This window comes from Artemia sp. Qi Xiang Cuo, chromosome 12 (genome assembly GCF_049724085.1).
Source record: "Artemia sp. Qi Xiang Cuo chromosome 12, ASM4972408v1, whole genome shotgun sequence".
NCBI lineage: Eukaryota > Metazoa > Arthropoda > Branchiopoda > Anostraca > Artemiidae > Artemia > Artemia sp. Qi Xiang Cuo.
In genome coordinates, this window is record NC_142805.1 from 43,920,965 (window position 1) to 43,939,334 (window position 18,370).

Genomic DNA, 18,370 nt, shown 5'->3' on the forward strand with positions numbered 1-18,370 from the left:
AGGCTGAACCAACACAAACAATGAAACTTCACACTTCTATGAAGGATTTAATAAAGGATACTAGCTTAGGAGGTACTCCAAGGTTTGCAAGTTTGTTTAAAAGGATTTGGTGGTTCACATTGTCATAAGCTCCTTCAAAATCTAGGAAAGCTGCCACTAGGATATTATTAATAATGATAAGCTTTACACCAAAAAGATGCGTTGGGAACCCTGAGCTAGGACATTATGCTTTTTAAAGGCCATCAACTGCTCAAGAAGGAAGAGAATTTATACCTTATAAATAGAGAATTTATTTATTTAACTACTATTATACTTTTCTTTGTCTTTACTTTGCAAAATCTTTTCTTTTTTCTGGGTTTCCATTGAAAAGAATAACCACTGAGTAAAAAGAATTTAGGTTGCCTGGCGGTCGGAAAGTATACGACAAAACTAGGCTAACATTCTGCTATCTTTACCTTCCCAACCTAAACAGGACTTCACAGGTTCCTTACTCATCATAATCCATACTCCCTGCCTATCCACCCCGTCCTTCCTTCCTGAGTAAATTAATTTTATGTTTCCTACCCCTTCAATATGAGTTTTTGAAACTCCTATTAAGTCCTGTTCAAAGTCTTCAAATTCGACAGTCAAAATGTCGATACGATAGTTTTTTAATTTTGTAATTTACCAAGTTACACTTTTCCTATTCTTTAAATCATCGAAATTATTTTCGCATCAAGGAAAGCAATGGTCTCAGATACCATTGAAGAACAGGGACTAACACATTTTCTCAAGTCTACACGAAGTACTTAAGCCGGCTTAAAACCGAACATCAAGAAGTCCGTGAGACCTGCTGATGAATGGAGGCTTTGTAAAATCGTGAGTCCATCTGGTTCACAACATGATTTACCGCACTTGGCGAGGCTCATCTATCAACAAGAGTTAAAATCCTGCATAAACAATCTCAAGCCCATTACCTCCGATTTATTATTCAATCATGCATATAAATGATATGCTGCTACGGGAGATAACCGTAATAGATAATTGAGCTAGGAAGAGGTTGTTCAACCCAAAAAAAGCTCACCAAATGCATACCAAGCCCAAACGAATTACCCATTAATCAGAATGTAGTGCAAATGCTGTGTCATTTATTAAGCTATAATTTATTCTTATGAGCAACACTCTTCAAGGTACCCGTGCAGCGCTTTTAGCTGTCACAGCTTTGGTTAAGAAAACTCGTGAAAGGTCCATCCTGATGCAACTATGAGTTCACTTAAGCATGATTTTCCCATCGGGAATTATGATGGAGCAGAAACCACAAACCATCTCACAGCAACAAAACAGCTCCAGTCTCTTATATCCAGCCTAAACTCTTCGTTAAATTAGGAAGCCATTTTCCCATGAACTTCATTTCTATTGGATTTTCAGAATCATATCCAGCTTAACTGCATACCATCCCCTACTCCCGAATCCTTGCATTTAGTCACAGGCAACAAACAAAAATTTATTTAATTCAGTCTTGATTCAGAGTCCAATGTGTAAGCATCTGGCTTAAATTGGATAAACTGCATGTCAGCATTTCATTTCGGGACATTTATTCCGAGTGAGTTGTCAAGCCCTTCCTTACTACCTGAGTTTATTTATGACCAGATCATACACTTGCTTATTTTTTGTGAGGTCAAGCAATAGTCCTGCAAATGTCATTTCGCGAAGTTAATCAACTTTTGACAGACACTCGTAAACTGAGCATTCTCAGTTTTTCACGTATTCTTTGTGACCTAGTACGAGTCAAAATAAATGAGTGAAAAGTGACATTGATTTTCTACGCGCTATGAAAGATTTCGTTAAAAACCAAGGCTGTTATAAACAGACTGCGGTGTCTTTCGGTTTACAGCCTGAAATAACGGTTTAAATGGAAATTCTTCAAAGCGATATACTACCAACGAGCAACTCAAACACCGCTTTAGTCAAAAGTAACATGACTAAAGCTATCGAAAGTAAAGCAGACTCAGACTGAAGTCGAAAATATCACTCAGACTGTTGATTCTTCGGTTATGCTTGAAGTTGAGGTAGTTCCAAATAAAGTAATTTGTCGTCTTAGTGCTCTCGATAAAAATGAACTCCTACAAAGAGGAATTGCAAAAAATACAGGAGAAAATGGATCACATCGAACAAAATAACAATCTTCGTCTGTCATCATTAGAACTTACATGGGCTTGTAGCGAACAACCTGACCTCAAACTGATTGTGTTTTAAATCTTGTTAGAAGGCAGCTTGGGGTTCAAATTAGACAATCTGATGTTATCAATGTTAAATACTAGGTAAGCTGAATGGTGGTCACACTCCTCCGGTCGAAGCGACCTTCAAAATCCCATTACCTGTCAGAGAAATAATAAAAAAATCGGTCAAAACTTCACGGAACTTGTACTTTCATAACAGAAAGTTTAACAAAGCGATGACAAGCAATTCTAGTTTTCAAAAGTTTTCGTTGAAATGAGAAGTGCTTTTTTGTGAAGATTGGTGAAAATGTTATGCTAATTCGAAATTTAGCCACAAGTACTATAGCTACCACCATCTTCTGTGACTCCTAGCGGCAATTAGACAACATAAAAGTAATGTTTTATAGTGGCATTTTAAATCTAAAAATGAACAGACTTCAACAGCTAGAATCACAGTTTCTTGACTTATTGAGTTTGAACATTCCTGATCTCTACAATAAGGTGCAATAAAAATGAGCAGTTAAATTTGAGTGCAAAATCCCAAGAAACCAAGTAAGTCAAAAAAAATCTAGAAAAATTACAAAGTATGCTAGCAATTACAATTACAATGTTCAGAGACTAGAAACAGCTATGGACAGTCTGTGTAAAGCGCTAATAACACACATTTTTCTTCTGAAATAGTAGGTCTGACAGAGACTTTTATAACTGAGGTATCTCCAATATCTTTTTTTGAAATTCAAAGGTATTCCTTAGATTTCCATACTCGTAGTCGTTTGCGAAACGATGGCTTAGGTGCTTACGTACGAAGTGATTTTTCTATGTTCATATCAGATGACTTTTCTTTTTGGCAAGAAAGGCTACTTGAATCGATTGTCATGCGATTGTGCAAAAATGGAGTAGAGATATTACTCTTAGATGTATATAGACTTCCAAGTTCCCCAGTAGCAGAGTCGTTAGCATATATAGAGAATGTATGTAATAAATTGGGGTCTTTTAGGGTACCAGGTATTGTAGTTGGGGATTTTAACTTACTTGAATTAAGTGATCCTGGAAATTTAAATTTTTGACTACTATGCTATCGGCAGATTTTTTACCCTCGACTACTATTCCAACCCGTGTAACTCCGTCAAGTGCTACATTAATTGACAATTTATTTTTGCTGCAGAGATGTTTATAAGTGAAAAAACATTTCAGGTGTGCTTGTTGCTTCAGGATCAAATTATCTATTGAATTGTATTGTACTAAGTCCACATAAGAAAAGTTTTGACAAATAGCTACAGTTTAACGGTGACCAGCCATAACCTGCGATAAAATATCTTAATTATCTACTAGAATTTGTGAGAAACTAAAAGCTTTTTTTCAAAGATTGATATGGAAGAGGTATATGAAATGGACGATGTACACAGTGCATATTCATTATTTATGGACAAAATTAATCAAGGCAAGGATTCATGTTGTTTAGGTAAACCAAAATATTCAAAAAAACCTGTCTATCACGAACCACTTTGGTTCACTGCTGAGAAAAGAAAAATGATATAAATTAAGAAATAAGCTTTATAGTAGAATGCTTAAAAACCCTTCGAATGGAAATCAAGACAGCTATATTAGTTATCGAATTGTTGTCAATAAGAAGAAACAAGATGCCAAGAAGAATGATTTTTTAGCTGCTTTTGAACTTGCAAAGAATGATGTATATTCAAAGTGGAAAATTATCAGTCGAATTTTGAGGCCAAATAAAAGTAAAGGTAATAATACCTCTAATGATATAGTTAACCGAAATGGGAAAAGAATAGGAAATGATCAAACTATAACTGATGATTTTTGTAATTTTTTTTTACTGAGATTTGTCAAAATGTTTCATTACAGTTTGATGTTGATAGCAATATAAACTGAGAAAAGTGAAATGTCTTCAAATTTTGATAATGATCGTAGTGTTTTTGTTTTTGAATTGCTTTCCACAGATGATTTGAAGAAGATTGCGAATTCTCGGGACCATTGGAGGCTCCTGAAACTGATCACATGCCGAAGCAGGTTCTGAAACATATTTTTCTAGTTAACATATTTTAACATAGATCTAGTTAACATAGTTATCCCATATTTTGCTCCTTCTAATCAATTTCTCTTTTCAAAATGAAATGTTCCTAAAGATCAAAGAAAAGCCGTAGTATACCTTAGTATAAGAATGAAAATAAGGAAGAGATAAATAATTACCACCCTATAATAATAATAATAATTTATTTATATCCCACTTTGGAACAACAAAGTAGTGGAGTAAATTACACTAAAAAGGAAGAGAAATCAAATACACAGACACACAGATAACTTAAACCTTAATCACAGACAAAAACACACGGATAGTATTATGGTTTGGGCCTAGGGACACAAAGGCATGTCTTGTTAAATTAGAACTAAGCATCTCAAACGATTGGATAATGTCGGTAGCACCATACTTCTCAGTAATACGCGTATTAGGATATGAAGTAGGAAGGTACAGTAAAAATTTGCAATATCTAAAATAATCAATACGTATCTGGCGCAAATCATCCTAATTCAATAACGAATACATTTTAGCTGAAGCTCGGCGTAAATATTTTCCACGATTAGGCATAATTTTCACATATCCAATCTTCAACTGTTCTTTAACATCTCTCACAACCTGAAGTCGCAAAGAAGGGAGTGTAGAACAAATACTAATCCCTAACCATCGTAAACTCGAAACATTGTGAATTACTGAGGATCCACACGACAAATTATGAGCTGATGATTTGGGATTTTAAACTAAATATTCGCATTAATCAACATTGAAAAAGAGACCAACATTCCGAAACATCATAGAAATACGTTGCACAGATAATGCCAAAATATACTCGGTTCGGCTTAAAACTAGCAGGTCGTTCGTGTACGCAATATAACACATAAGATAAATTAAAAAAATACAAAGGCCAGCTTCCTCATAGCACATTTTGAATGCCAGCATTAAATAGATAAGGCGACGATATCACTCCACCCTGTCGTACTCCAGATTGAACTGGTATATTACCGTAGTACCCTGTACCAGATTTCAGACGAAGAAACAAATATTTCAATTGTACCGTTTATTTCGAAGATTTTTGATAAGATTATGCATGATAAAATGAGTAAGGTTGCGGAAGAAAAAGGAATCCTACCACCAAACCAATATGGATTTCGGAAAGGACACTCGACGGATCATGCTATTACCCATTTTATTTATAAAGTGAAATAACTTCTAGATAAGAGTTTTTAAACGTCAGCTTTATTTATTGACCCAAGGAAAGCTTTTGATACACTAAACCATACTCTTTTACTTCAGAAAGTTAAAAAATTGTGATTTTCCATCGTGGATTGTTTGTTGAATTGAATCATTTCAATCGAATAGGTCAGAGATAGTTATGGCTTGAGCAAAAAGATCACAAGAATACTTAATAGCTTGCCAAATTCCACAAGGGGTGATTTTAGGGCTTCTTCTCTACCTTATTTATGCCACAGATATAGGAAAGTCGATAAAAGATTGTTTAAAAATACCTCTTGCAGATGAAGTTGTTTTATTATTGCGAACTATATCTGTTGAAACCCTTTTTAAAATCATGGAAAACGTGCTGAATGATCTAATGAAATATACTGGGGGTAACTGTTTACTGATTAGCATTAAAAAACAAATTCCTTGATTTTTTTTCTACTATTAAAAAGGTAAATACTGAACTAGATTTAACAGTTAATGAATTTTTGATAAGGTTTCAAAATATAAATACCCTGGTGTAATTATTGATGGATTATTGTCATGGAAAGAACATGTAAATACATTGTCTATAAAAGTCTATAAAAGAGGAGCTGCTATTCCGTATAGATTGCAAAATTTTTTTTCTCAAAAAGTTTTGCGAGCCCTTTATTTTACTATTGTTTATTCTTGTATTAGTTTATTTTTGTATTTGTTTATTCTTCAGTATAGTTGTTAAGTTTAGGCTAATTCTTTTAGCTATAGTTTAAAGAGAATTCAAACCATACAAGATCAAGGAGGAGGAAGAAATGTTTTGATTATGAATCCAATCAGAATGAGCTGTGAAACAAGATTCAAAAACCTTAAGAGGCCATCAAACTACTTTTTGATTTTTGCACAGAATAATAATCCTGTCAAACTTTGTCTGACGAAGAGCTTTAGGCGGAAACTGTAAAATCTTCAAGTTGTTCTTTCAGTAGGAAACGAAAACGACATCGAAGATTTGGAACTGTATGACGAATTGAGAGTATTTTCGAGAGTAAACGAAGAAACTAAAAAGGTGATGAAGAAAATAATGCCATTGTAACGGTTTTGAAGTACTTGACGGAAAACAATTTCTAACAATCAGTGTCGGACTACGAATAATTGGTATGGTTCCCGTAACTGTTGCGGCTGCAGAGAGAAGTTTTTCAAAACTAAATTTGATTTAGACCTACTGAAGGAGTACTATGAGTCAACACCGGCTAACAGCACTTGCAATCTTATCAATCGAAAGCGATGTAGCATCTACTTTGGACCGCAACAGCTTAACTGAAAAATTTAGCCAGAATTCGTCCGAGGAGAGTTCTGTTTTAAAAAATTTAAATTGATTTAATTAATTTCACTTATTTTATACTGATCTTAGATATAACATATACTGTAATTAAAAAGAATATCAGCTTAACTTTTAAGCGAATAATTACGGTAGTAAAACTGTTCTTTATACATTAAGTTCTGTGAACAAAACTATGTTGTAAGCTTTTACTGTGTCTTAAAATTGTACGATGCATAAGTAGTAATTTATAATTTTCCAAATAACTGGATATATTATGTAGTTTATCTTATCTAAATCCTTAAGCCATGTTTCCTATATGGTTATTTGTTGTTTTAAAACGCCACCAAAAATGAAAGTCACGAGCCAACTATTTTTGAAGCTATTTTATAGGAGAAGATAATAGACTTACCTAATGTCTTGATGAGAATAACATGGAGACTGTTTAAGTCATTGGTTTTCTGTTTTCTGTAGGGTTTACGGTTTTACGGTTTACGGTGTACGGTTTTCTGTACGGAAATTACTCTAAGTTTAAAACTTGTAGAAAAAACAATAATAGAAATACATTTCAGTTTTAATTTATAGAACTAAATCCCGACTCGTTTGTCAGTTGCCAGTTCACTACATTTTAAGGTGTTTGAATAAATATCTAGTCACATGGGCCACCTGGCTTTATTGATATGGTTGTTGATGATAGCCAACAAGTTTAATTAAGAACATCACCACTACTTTTCGTGCCAACAATTTAAGACCTTGGTAAATATACACACAAATGGGATAAAAGTATATGCAAACATATTCTATTCCATGTATGAAATGGTATAAAAGGTACAACGTACAGTAAGCCCAAGAGCAAAAGAAAAAGTGTAAAAATAATATCACACTGAAGCACCACAAACAACAGCAATTCCTTAATCCTTCATCACAAGAATCTTCAAAATTATTTGCAATTTTCATTTAAATCCTAAAGAAAAGAAAATAAAAAAAAAAAAAATCAGAAAACAATTTTCTTCACACTCAATATTTTTTTTTAAAACTCTTTGATATAGCCAAACCCCAAAATTTAGCAACATCTAGGCTAACAACCAGTTTATAAGGCAATAATAAAACTAAGGTTGAACTAAAACAACGCAATTCTTAGACGAATCTATTCTCTTTTTTCCCCTCTCAGAATAACGATAACATATTCTTCAAACCAGTTTTACAATCCTAATGATTTTTAGTTATCTTAAACAGTATTTCATTATAATTCCCCAGCTATAAAAAAAAGTCAGAGAAAATGCATAAAGTATAGAGAATATGTATAGTGTAGACGCTATCATAAAGTGTAGAGAATATGAAAAAATGAAAATGTATAGAGAATAATGTATAAAGTCAGAGAATGTATAAATTGACGCTAATTAGGAAACAGTACCTAGAGAGTAACAGTTTTTAATTATAAAAACATATTTTTAAAAATCTCGAAAAAAAACACTGAAACTGCTAATAAAAATGAAGTGCCGCCAAATCGAAACAAAAAGTAAACCAGTGAATTACTGTTGATCAAAAGTCCTTGACGAGAGGTTCAACATCTCTAGTAAATCCATTCAAGCCATTCAAAGCTTCGGTCTTTAGCCTTTCCCATGTAGTTCCAATACCATTCAAATTCTTTCTTATCAGCTCATCTCATACCGTTCGGGGCAATCTGCTTGTTTTTGGCCCCAGATGGCTTGCCAAAAAAGCACAATTTTTTGTCATTTGTCAACCTTTAACCGTAAAATATGGCCCAACTATCTTAGCCTTTCTTCCATTATAACCCGAGTATTATTAAATACAGTCCTATGGCCGTTATTACTGTTTTAAATACGGTCCATCAAGCGAATACTTAAAACTAATCTTAGGCAATTACTTTGGAAAAAAAATTCCCATATCTTACTCAGCCTTCTGAAACGCCCATATTTCAAAGCCCTCTTACGACCCAGGTAAGTGAAGGCGTCCATTTGATTGATTCTTTCGTTATCTAACATCACTTCTTAACCCTTAATTATTCGTAGTCCAAGCAACTTAGTCTTCCGAACATTAATTTTCAAACATAATTTTTGCGCCCTGAACTCTCTAAAGCTCCAAAAATTCATTCACCTCCCTAATATTTTATCTAGGGCAGTCAGATCATTTGCATAATATAAGTCTAGGGGAGTTTTACCTTCCCAATTGATACCATTTTTTCTCATCTTCCGTCGCGGTTGTGCATTTTGAAAACAAAAATCTTTATGATTTATAAGTTTTTAGTTTAGAAGAAAGCTATTCAGACTATAGTTAAATAAAGCAGAAAATGTTTTTTGTGGTCATTAATAACTTTAATTTATAGGTGCTTCGAAACAGCTTGTAATTCTAGCTCGTATCCAAAAAATAATTCTTGGTTTGAGAAATAGACTTGTTCCACATAGAAATCTGGCGAATATATCGATCAAACGCTCTCCGACAATTCAGGAAAAGGTGAGAAATGTTCCAAAAATTTCAAAGAAATAACAACGTCTTTTTCCTTACCTTTTTCTTTCCGGTTTTGACAGTTTTTGCGGAGTGTGCCAAAAATTTTCCTTTGGCTCTGTTATATTTCACATAGCTGATCACAAACAACAAGAGATTTACGATGTATGTACTAACACATACAATACAAAAATCATACAGTACAGCGTACAAGATGTAGCCCAAATAAACGGACATCAAAATTGAAAGTATCGACAATATATACTGTAGAAGAGATGCATAATAGCCACCAACCAGGCCTAAAAATCGACAAAATAGTAATCAAGGAAATAAATCCAAACTCAATACACTTAAAAGAAGATGCATAACTTAACATGCAAGTAAAATCTTAGAATCGAACATAGCAACAAAGGCTATAATAATTCAAAAAGAAATTTTGTCAACAAGTCGCCTGTTCAACGACGGACATAAAACGAGGCCAAGAGAAAACATATTTTGCCCCATTCTCGAAAACAAAAGATTTCACTGATTTTAACCCAATTTCATCATAACTTTGATTTTTTCATATTTTCTTGAATTTTATAATATAGTCCCTTGTCCGAAATCCTCATAGCCCCATTTTCATCTACTATAAAATTCTCATTTTCTATTTTTTTTATCCGAGTTTTTGTTCCCTCCGAACTCTTTAAGCTTAAATTTATTGTATATACGGTCCCATGCTCGGAAAAAGCCACTAGATATTGTAATTTATTGCCAAAAAGTACTTATTCTCCTTTTTCACCAGCATTGTATCCTCACGAGCCAAACTAAACCCCGAAACTTCATTTTAATGTAGCATGAAATTCTTATTTTCTTTATTTTTCATTGAACTGTTTTTTTTTTTCATTTCCCTGCATACTCTTTAATTTTTAACTTTATTGTATAGTTAGACAAAATCTTAGAAATTCCACTTTTCTGGCCAAAAAGCTCATTTCCATTTTGAAATAATATAATCTAGCCCAAACCTCTCCCTACCAAAAGAACCGTCCTATTCGTGTGACGTTAGACCATATTTTTCACCCGTGAACGCTCAAGCTACTGAGCTAAGTTGCCCATTGTTAACATATGGGTTTTTTATGGGGAAAAGGGGGATGTTTGACCCTGGGTATACAAAAAAGCTTAAGTTATTAAGGTGAAACTTTAAGGAAATAATGAGAGGATTGTCAAACACAATCAAAACACACTACGACTATGTTGGTTGTCAAAAGGTAGTAGCAACAATACCTAAGAAACAGCTGAGGGTATCAAGTTGAAACTTTCAGGGTAGGTCGAGGAAGATGTTTAAGGATGATCGTAGGGCAACCAGCCCCCCTACCATTTTTAATGCCCCCTCACCTCAGCACTGACCAAAATTTTGAAAAAGCTATTTTGTTCCAAATAGTTAAGAGACCTAATAACTATAGACCTGCGGATGACATGCCCCACACAGCACCATGGCAAGGAGTATAAACCATTCAGTTTTCTTATTGTTTACATGCAGGGTTTATGATTAGAACAAGGGGGAAAGTTTGAATCTGGGTGTGTGCGAAAGGGCTAAGGGTGTTCAGTGAAACTTTGGGAATATTGAGGGGTATGTTAAAATAAATCAAAAGACACTATGCGCATCCAGTTTATCAAGCAGGCGTATCTGCAATATCTTAAGAACGGCTAAGGGTACTAAGTTGAAACTTCCAGGGCATGTCAAGGGGGATGTTGAAGAATGCATGGATGACAACCAGCTCCCCCTCTTCCCCTTTTAGATGCTGTCCTTAGCACTGACAGAAATTTTGAAAAGCTATTTTGTTGAAAACAGCCAAAGGCTCTAACAATTATGGCCCCGGGGCTACCATGCATCATGCCCCCAACCCCAAGGGCAAGAAATGTAAATTATGCAATAATTAAATTATTAGAAGGGGTCGGGCGGCGACCAGCTTCCTTCTCATGGTCTTTTTAGCTGCCCTTCGCCCCCCCCCCAAAAGGCATTCAATCAAAATTTTGAAATACCCATCACGTTCAAAATAGTCTAAAGGTCAAATAAATATGCCTCCGGGGATGACATACCTCCCCATACCCCTAGGGTAAGGATTGAAATTTATGCAAGTTGCCCATTGTTTATATATAAGGTTGGTTATCGGGAAAATGGGGCATGTTTGATCCCGAGTCTCCAAAAATGCTTCCTAGGAGTCCTAGGAATCCTATAACATCGTAAGAGGGATCATTCAAATAAAAATTGAAAATTCTAGTGCCGTTCTTAAGTGACCAAAAAGATCCCCCGCCCCTTTTTTCCCAAAATCGTCCGATCAAAAATTTGAGATAGCCATTTTGTTCCATCATAATTGAAAGGCCCAATAACTATGCCTTTGGATATAACTTTGGGGGAAATAGAAAATGTTGAGGTAGATATCGAACAATATAAAAACACACTATATGCAGGATGATGACGAAAAGAGCACTACAGCAATATCTAAAGAACGACTGAGGGTATTAAGTGAAACTCTCAAGGCATGTTGAGGGGAATGTTGAAGAGAGATCGAAGGGTAACCAGCCTCCCCCCTCTTCCCCTCTTAGATACGAACCTTAACACTGACCAAAATTTCGAAAAGTTGTTTTGTTCCAAATAGTCAAAAGCTCTAACAATAATGCCTCCGGGGATACCATACCCCCCACAGCCCAAAGGACAAGGAAAGTCAATTATGTAATTTGTCCATTTTTTATATACAGGATTTTAACCATTTTTTAAGCTGTGACTACTTGCGACTACGACTACTTTTGACTACGACTTCTTTTGCTTGTGATTACTTTCAGAATATATATATATATATTTTTTTTTTGGGGGGGGGAGGGGGTTGAACAAAATCAAAGCACATTATGTGCATACTGGATGAGGCATGCCACATGTCCAGATTATCAAAAGGGCGAATCTGCAATATCTTAGGAGCGGCTGAGGGTATTAACGTGAAATTTTCAGGGCCACTATTGCTACTATTGCTACTACTGTAACTGTGACTACTAACGATTGCGTTTATTTGCGAGTATGACTATGACTACTTGCGACTTCAATTACGACTACTTGCGACTTGAACTACGAGTAACTGTAACCGGGACCACGACTACTTGCCACTGTGACTACTTGCGACTGTTGCTACATGCGACTGCAAATGCTTACAACTATGAATACTTCCGATTACAACTATTTGTGACATTATATTAATAGTAATCTCTGGTCGTTTTGGGTTTGAATTATCATAGCACCTTGTTTCTACTGGTCATAAGTTTAACAAGGCTCTCTACTTTTCTTTGAAAAAACCTCTGTTTAGGAAAAGTCTTTTTTCATTAATAAAAAACATAGTAGAAATAAAAGATTGTGACATCCAGGAAGAACACAATTAAGTAAAAAGCTAGATAGATGATGATATTTTTAATAAATAGTATTTCGAAAATTTTAAATCAATTAACTATTTCACTCTTTTACTTGATAGCACTTAGCCATTTTGGGGTCAAAGCTTCTGTTATGCCCTACAGAACGGACCGATACGTTAATTTGATGAGCTGCAATCTATTTGGCTACTTAAAAAGACCATCGACGTTCTCAATTTCTGTTTGAATGACACCTTTCTCGATATTCTTGGACCATGTGTTCGATCAGAACAACACTAGGAGAGAAATATATTTTGGTATAACCTCTATTTCCTTGCTAGCTGTTTTGCTAGTTTTACTTTTTGTTTGAAAAGGTAGCTCTTTCTAGCTTTATTTTTTATTTGCTGTCTTGTTTTATCTTGGGATTTATCATCGGCCTTTCAGGGAATTAAAACACTTTCAACTAATTCTTACGTTCGTGAAACCGAACAACTATGAACCAAGCTCCCCATTAGGAATGCATTATTTGGTTGTAACATTGACTGGATCTATGAGCTGATTCTACACCAGATTTGATCGTCACTTTTAATGTAACTATTAAGCTTTCATTTAAAAGAATCGACAGATGGCTTGATGGGATAACCCTTCAGAGAGAACACCATAACTGGATACGCAAAATATTCAAGAATTATCTCAAGTTCGTTATCCAACATTCACGTATGAAGTAGATTATATTCCACAAAAAAAAAAAAGTTTTTAAAAGCAGGAAACAGCATTTTGCGATTTGGCAGGAATTCTAGGATATACTTGAAAAATCGATCCGAAGGACCTTTAATAGAAAAGCTTTTGAACATTGGGCTTAAATAAGCGCTTTTTATGATTGGAAAACCAACCACCGACCCAACCAGCCATAAAACGATCCATTGACTTTTCCCTTCCAGTTTATAAGGATGCCCAAAAAAAATGTCCAGCATGGAGGGAGGGGACTGGTTGCCCTCCAATGGCTTTCGACCTTGGAAAGGGCCATGGAAAATTACAATCTAATGCTACGGGCTGAAGCCTACTATAAATATCTGTACAAGAATTACTGAGAATTCTGCGTCAATATTGGATAACATATTTGTAAATACTGAATATAAGTCACCTGCTGTTGTGGTTAATAGTGTTTCAGATCATTTTGGAGTAATGATATCAATACCGCAAGTCCTACAGCTGAATAAGGGACATCGCTGTAATGTCATTAGGCCTATTATTAATTCTGAGGTTGTTGCCCGTTTTAAATTAGAAGTTGATAAGACTGAATTCATTTTTCTACAAGAGGAATATGATATCAATCGGAAATTTGAAAAATGGCACGGGACATTAACAGGTTTACTTCAGAAATGTGTTAAACCTAAAAGAGTTTACAGATATGAATCAGCAAAGAAACCATGGATTAATAAGAGTCTACTCTTAAGTATGAGAAGGCGAAACCATTTATATAAGGAATTGATCCAAAATAAAGGGACAACTACTAGGGATGATTATAAAGCATATAATAACATGCTAAATTGTCTCCTTCGGAAAGCTAAAACGGATTATTTTGCTTTTAAGTTTAAAGAAGCTGAGGGAAATTCAGGCAAGACTTGGAAACTTATAATATCTGTTACGAACCCTAGTCGGTCTCCCTCGGAGCTTCCAGACAGTGTGAGTTGCAATTCAGTTTGTGAGCATTTCTCCAATGTGGGCCTTAATGTAGGATCCAGTATTCCAGTCCTGGCTGAGGATGGCGATTTTACACAATTCCTGCCTGACAAGAGCGAAGTATCTGCTTATTTAAAGCCGGTTAAATTAAGTGAGTTGTGTGAAGTGGTTAAAAATATGAAAAACAGTGCAGCAGGATCGGATCTCATGACTGTGAAAGCTTTCCGTGTTATTTATCCTATTGTTTCTAGTCAGTTGATAATGCTAATAAATGAGTGTTTTAAGTCATGTATTTTCCCCGATTGTCTGAAGTGAAAGTGAAACCGCTTTTTAAAGGGGGTGATAGTGGAAATTTAGATACTTGTATGCCTATTTCGCTTCTTCCTGTTATTTCTAGAATAATAGAGAGACTAATAAATGTAAGAATGGGTACATTCCTAGAATCTAGGTCTTTTTTTTCGATCAAGTCAGTTTGTATTTAGGAAAAAAATGTAAACTGAGCAAGCAGTGATCTTCTTGAAGAAATTTGTTAATGATCAGTTAGATCGTAGTCTTAAAGTGGCATCAGTTTTCCTTGACATAATGAAAGCCTTTGATTGTGTGGATTATGAAATTTTAGTAAAGAAGTTAGATAATTGTGGTATCCGTGAAAATTTTTTGGAACTTGTTAGATCATTCCTGAGTGAACGTATGCAGATTGTTCAAATCAAAAGTGAGACCTCTAGCCCGCAGAGAGTCAAGGCTGGCGTTCCTCTAGGGTCAGTTTTGGGACCTCTTTTATTTTTGATTTATATAAACGATATTTACCGGTGCATTGAAGATATAAATATTTCGGATAAAGGGCATCGCGGTAGCAGAATTATAATTCCTAGTTTCGCTGACGATACACATTTTACAGTTGCTGCGAGGACAGAAAGAGAACTTCTACTAGTTCTGAAAAAGGGAATGGAACAAATAGAGAAATGGATGAGAGTTAATAAACTTAAATTAAACCACAAGAAAAGTCATTTTGTGATTTACGATAGAAGTGTAAATTACTATCCCTGGATAGAGAAACTAGAACTTGATGGGAATGCTATAGAACGTGTCAGAGCAGTGAAGTTTTATGGAGTGATAGTTCATGAGTGCTTGAGTTTCAAAGACCATATTAATCAAATTGCAGCTAGAGTTGTCCAAAATTTGGGAATTATAAGGAAGCTAAAGCGTACTTTCCCTAGACCGGTTCTCAGAATTTTTTATTTCTCCCTTATTCATCCGTATTTGATTTATTGTATATTGGCCTTCAACGTTTGTGGGTCATTTATCGCAGATTAGAGTATTACAGAATAAAGCTGCAAGAGTACTTACTGGAGATGATAAGCGTTCCTCGGTTAGAGCAAGGTATGCTGAACTACATATTGTTCCACTATTTGGATTGATTAAGTTTTATAATGCTCTTTTTATGTTTAAACATCAGAATAAAATGCTACCAATTTGTTTTCAAGATTTTTTTCTGCCTGTTTCTAGTTTTCATTCTTATAGTTTAAGACTTTCGAATGAATTCAGACTACCTAAGCCTGTGACAACTAGGTCAATGTTTTGTATCCACCATGTTAGCCCTCGTGCTTGGAATAGTCTGCCAGAAGGGATAAAGAAGGTGACGGATGTTTCTGAATTTAGAAGTCTGTTAAAAGAACATTGTTATAGGGTATATGGGAGTGAGTGAGTCAGTTCTCCGGTCTCTTTTGCCTTCAGTTTGCTAATTTTTTTATTTTTTTTTATTTTTGTGTTTGGTTGATGGATTGAGAAGGACAAGGATTAACATGTTGAATATTGAGAATTGATGAGATATTATTGAGTAGGGGTGGTACAGTCGCTTATTAGTTATTTTTATGTAATAGTTTTTTTTTTTTCATTATTATTTTTTTTTTTTTTAATTTTTTTTTTTTTTAGGCCTATTTGGGGTAGTGATCTCCTTTACAAGCTTAGCTTATGGATTTTGTTATTTTTGGTTGATGATTAAACCCTTTTTTATTTAAAAAAAAAAAAAAAATGAGCCTCCTCCCAAGTTTCTATGAGCACGTGTTCATATGGAGTGGCTAAAAAACAAGAATTATAGGTGGCAGGCATTTCAACCCTAGAGCGTTTATTTTGGTTCCCATACCTCACCACAAAATTAAAACTAGCTAATCTGTCGGTAATGACATTTCGACGATGTTTTTTTTTTCTTTTTTTGGCAAATCTGAAATTGATCAACTGAAAACAACTAAATAATAAAAATTAACTAATATATAAAGTTACTCACTCAAAACCAAAATGACTGAATAAAATCCAATTCCATAAACACTATTAGGCTGTACAAGAGGAGAATCATTTCCAAGCAAGTCTCCAAGAAATCCAAAACCTCTCGAGTACCTAGGAGAATGTAAAAAGAAATCTATTTCAGTCGGAAGTTTTTAACATTACACGGTTCATTTTGCTTCCTAGCAGCTTCCATGTGTTTATGAATTATCCTAAGAATTTTTTAGTGCTTAAAACACTAACGTTTCTTGATTTATTTTTTTGGAGAGAGAGAGGGGGGGGGGTGTATCAGATGATTCAATTTGTTTTCTTGTGCCGTGAACATACGGTCTGTCTATTGTTTAAGATTTTATACGCATTACAAATATCCCTATGCGCTGTATACCTGTCGAATCCATCAAAATATACATTAAATTATTTTTGATTGCGAATGTTCCATCTGAATTCAAGTTTTCTTTTTTGTCTTGTATTCAGAGACTTTTGGGAAACTACACGGGAAACTGCTAGAAAGAGCATCTGACCCTCCTCGCCCAAAGTTGTGGTAGGAGAACAAGAAAAAATGCAAAATAAAGTTTAAAATGAGTAAATAAAATTTGACAGAGACAGTGAAAAACTATCTAACTACAGTTTAAATATTTTGATTTCAAATAGGGAAGTGTTGTTCAACGGAAGAGCAAAATTGGAAAAAAAAACTTTGAGAAGATGGTGTGGTGAAACATTGACAAGCTCTGACCCAAAGGATTGTTAAATTTGCCAAGTCTAAGTGTATTATTTTGATGGTGTCTTACATCAAAGATTGCATAAAACTATAAGCTTGCCCCCGAACTTTTTTTTTACATTGATTTGTTTGGCGCCCCAGCTTTGCTCTATTGACTCAAGTTTTCTTACCCATAAAACTAAAAATTATGATATAGGTGGCGTTAATATTGTTTGTACCTAGGTGGTGTTTGATGCTTTTTTTCTGAATCTAGCAGAAAAATAAGAATTTAAATTGCCAAGGTAGTGAGCCTGACCAGTATTTAGTTTTAAATAAAACAGGCCTATTTGTAACCAATGTGTCGAGGAAGTCAAAGCACAAACATTTCAATCCAGTTAAAGGCCATGATAGGTGTACAGCATGCTCTACTGAATTGGATGAAAGATTATCAGTCATAAAGTGTGAAATTTGTGAGAATTGGACTTGTGGTGAATGTCTAGACCTGTCCCGTGGATAATATAAACTGTTAAGCAAGATGATGTAATCCCTTACTTGTACCTGGTCTTTTCCAGCCTGCAAAGTTATTGTCATCAGGAAAATTATCAAACTTTGTATAATTTTCCTGATGACAATAACTTAAGGATTCTTCGACCCTTTCCTACCTCAAAGAAATTAGTTTAGGCTCTTTTAGAAATTAGTTTATACAAAATTAAACTGGTCCCAAGCAACTACCCTGAGGGACTCCATTCAAAACACTGTACTGTTTAAATAAAGACAAACATTCTGTGACCTGTTAGGAAATCTGTAACCCAGGCCAGTTCTGTATCCACTCCCATAATTTTGCGTTCCATTAACTGAGTATTACAAGATCTATTTTTCCTAAAACCGTGCTGTGCTGTACGCCACAGGTTATTATTTTCAAAATAATTTTAGACCACATAAACAATTACTCTTTCCATAATCGTTGAAAAAATTGAAGAGTTTGAAATAGGGTGATAAGAATGTCCATTGAGATGTTTCTTTATGAGTGGATGAGGTTCTGGAAAAGTTTTTTTCTTAGGCGTGCTCGTAGGTTACAATTTGCAATGTAGGGCGAGTCTTTATTTCTTGATATGTGCGCTTTT

At 34.8% G+C, this 18,370-nt stretch overlaps 1 protein-coding gene across 4 annotated transcripts in view; it reads right to left on the bottom strand.

Annotated features, from left to right (window-relative positions):
• Positions 1–7,529: 7,529 nt before the first annotated feature.
• Positions 7,530–18,370, bottom strand: part of Vkor (Vitamin-K epoxide reductase) — a 39,476-nt gene continuing 28,635 nt past the window's right edge. For all 4 annotated transcript variants that reach the window (XM_089098227.1, XM_089098226.1, XM_089098228.1 and 1 more), the window contains exons 3-5: positions 16,554–16,663; positions 9,272–9,510; positions 7,530–7,709 (exon numbers count right to left, since the gene is read on the bottom strand). In XM_089098227.1, the coding sequence (XP_088954353.1) occupies positions 7,686–7,709; positions 9,272–9,510; positions 16,554–16,663 (373 nt within the window). In that variant the 3' untranslated portion in view covers positions 7,530–7,685. The remainder of the gene's footprint in view (positions 7,710–9,271; positions 9,511–16,553; positions 16,664–18,370) is intronic.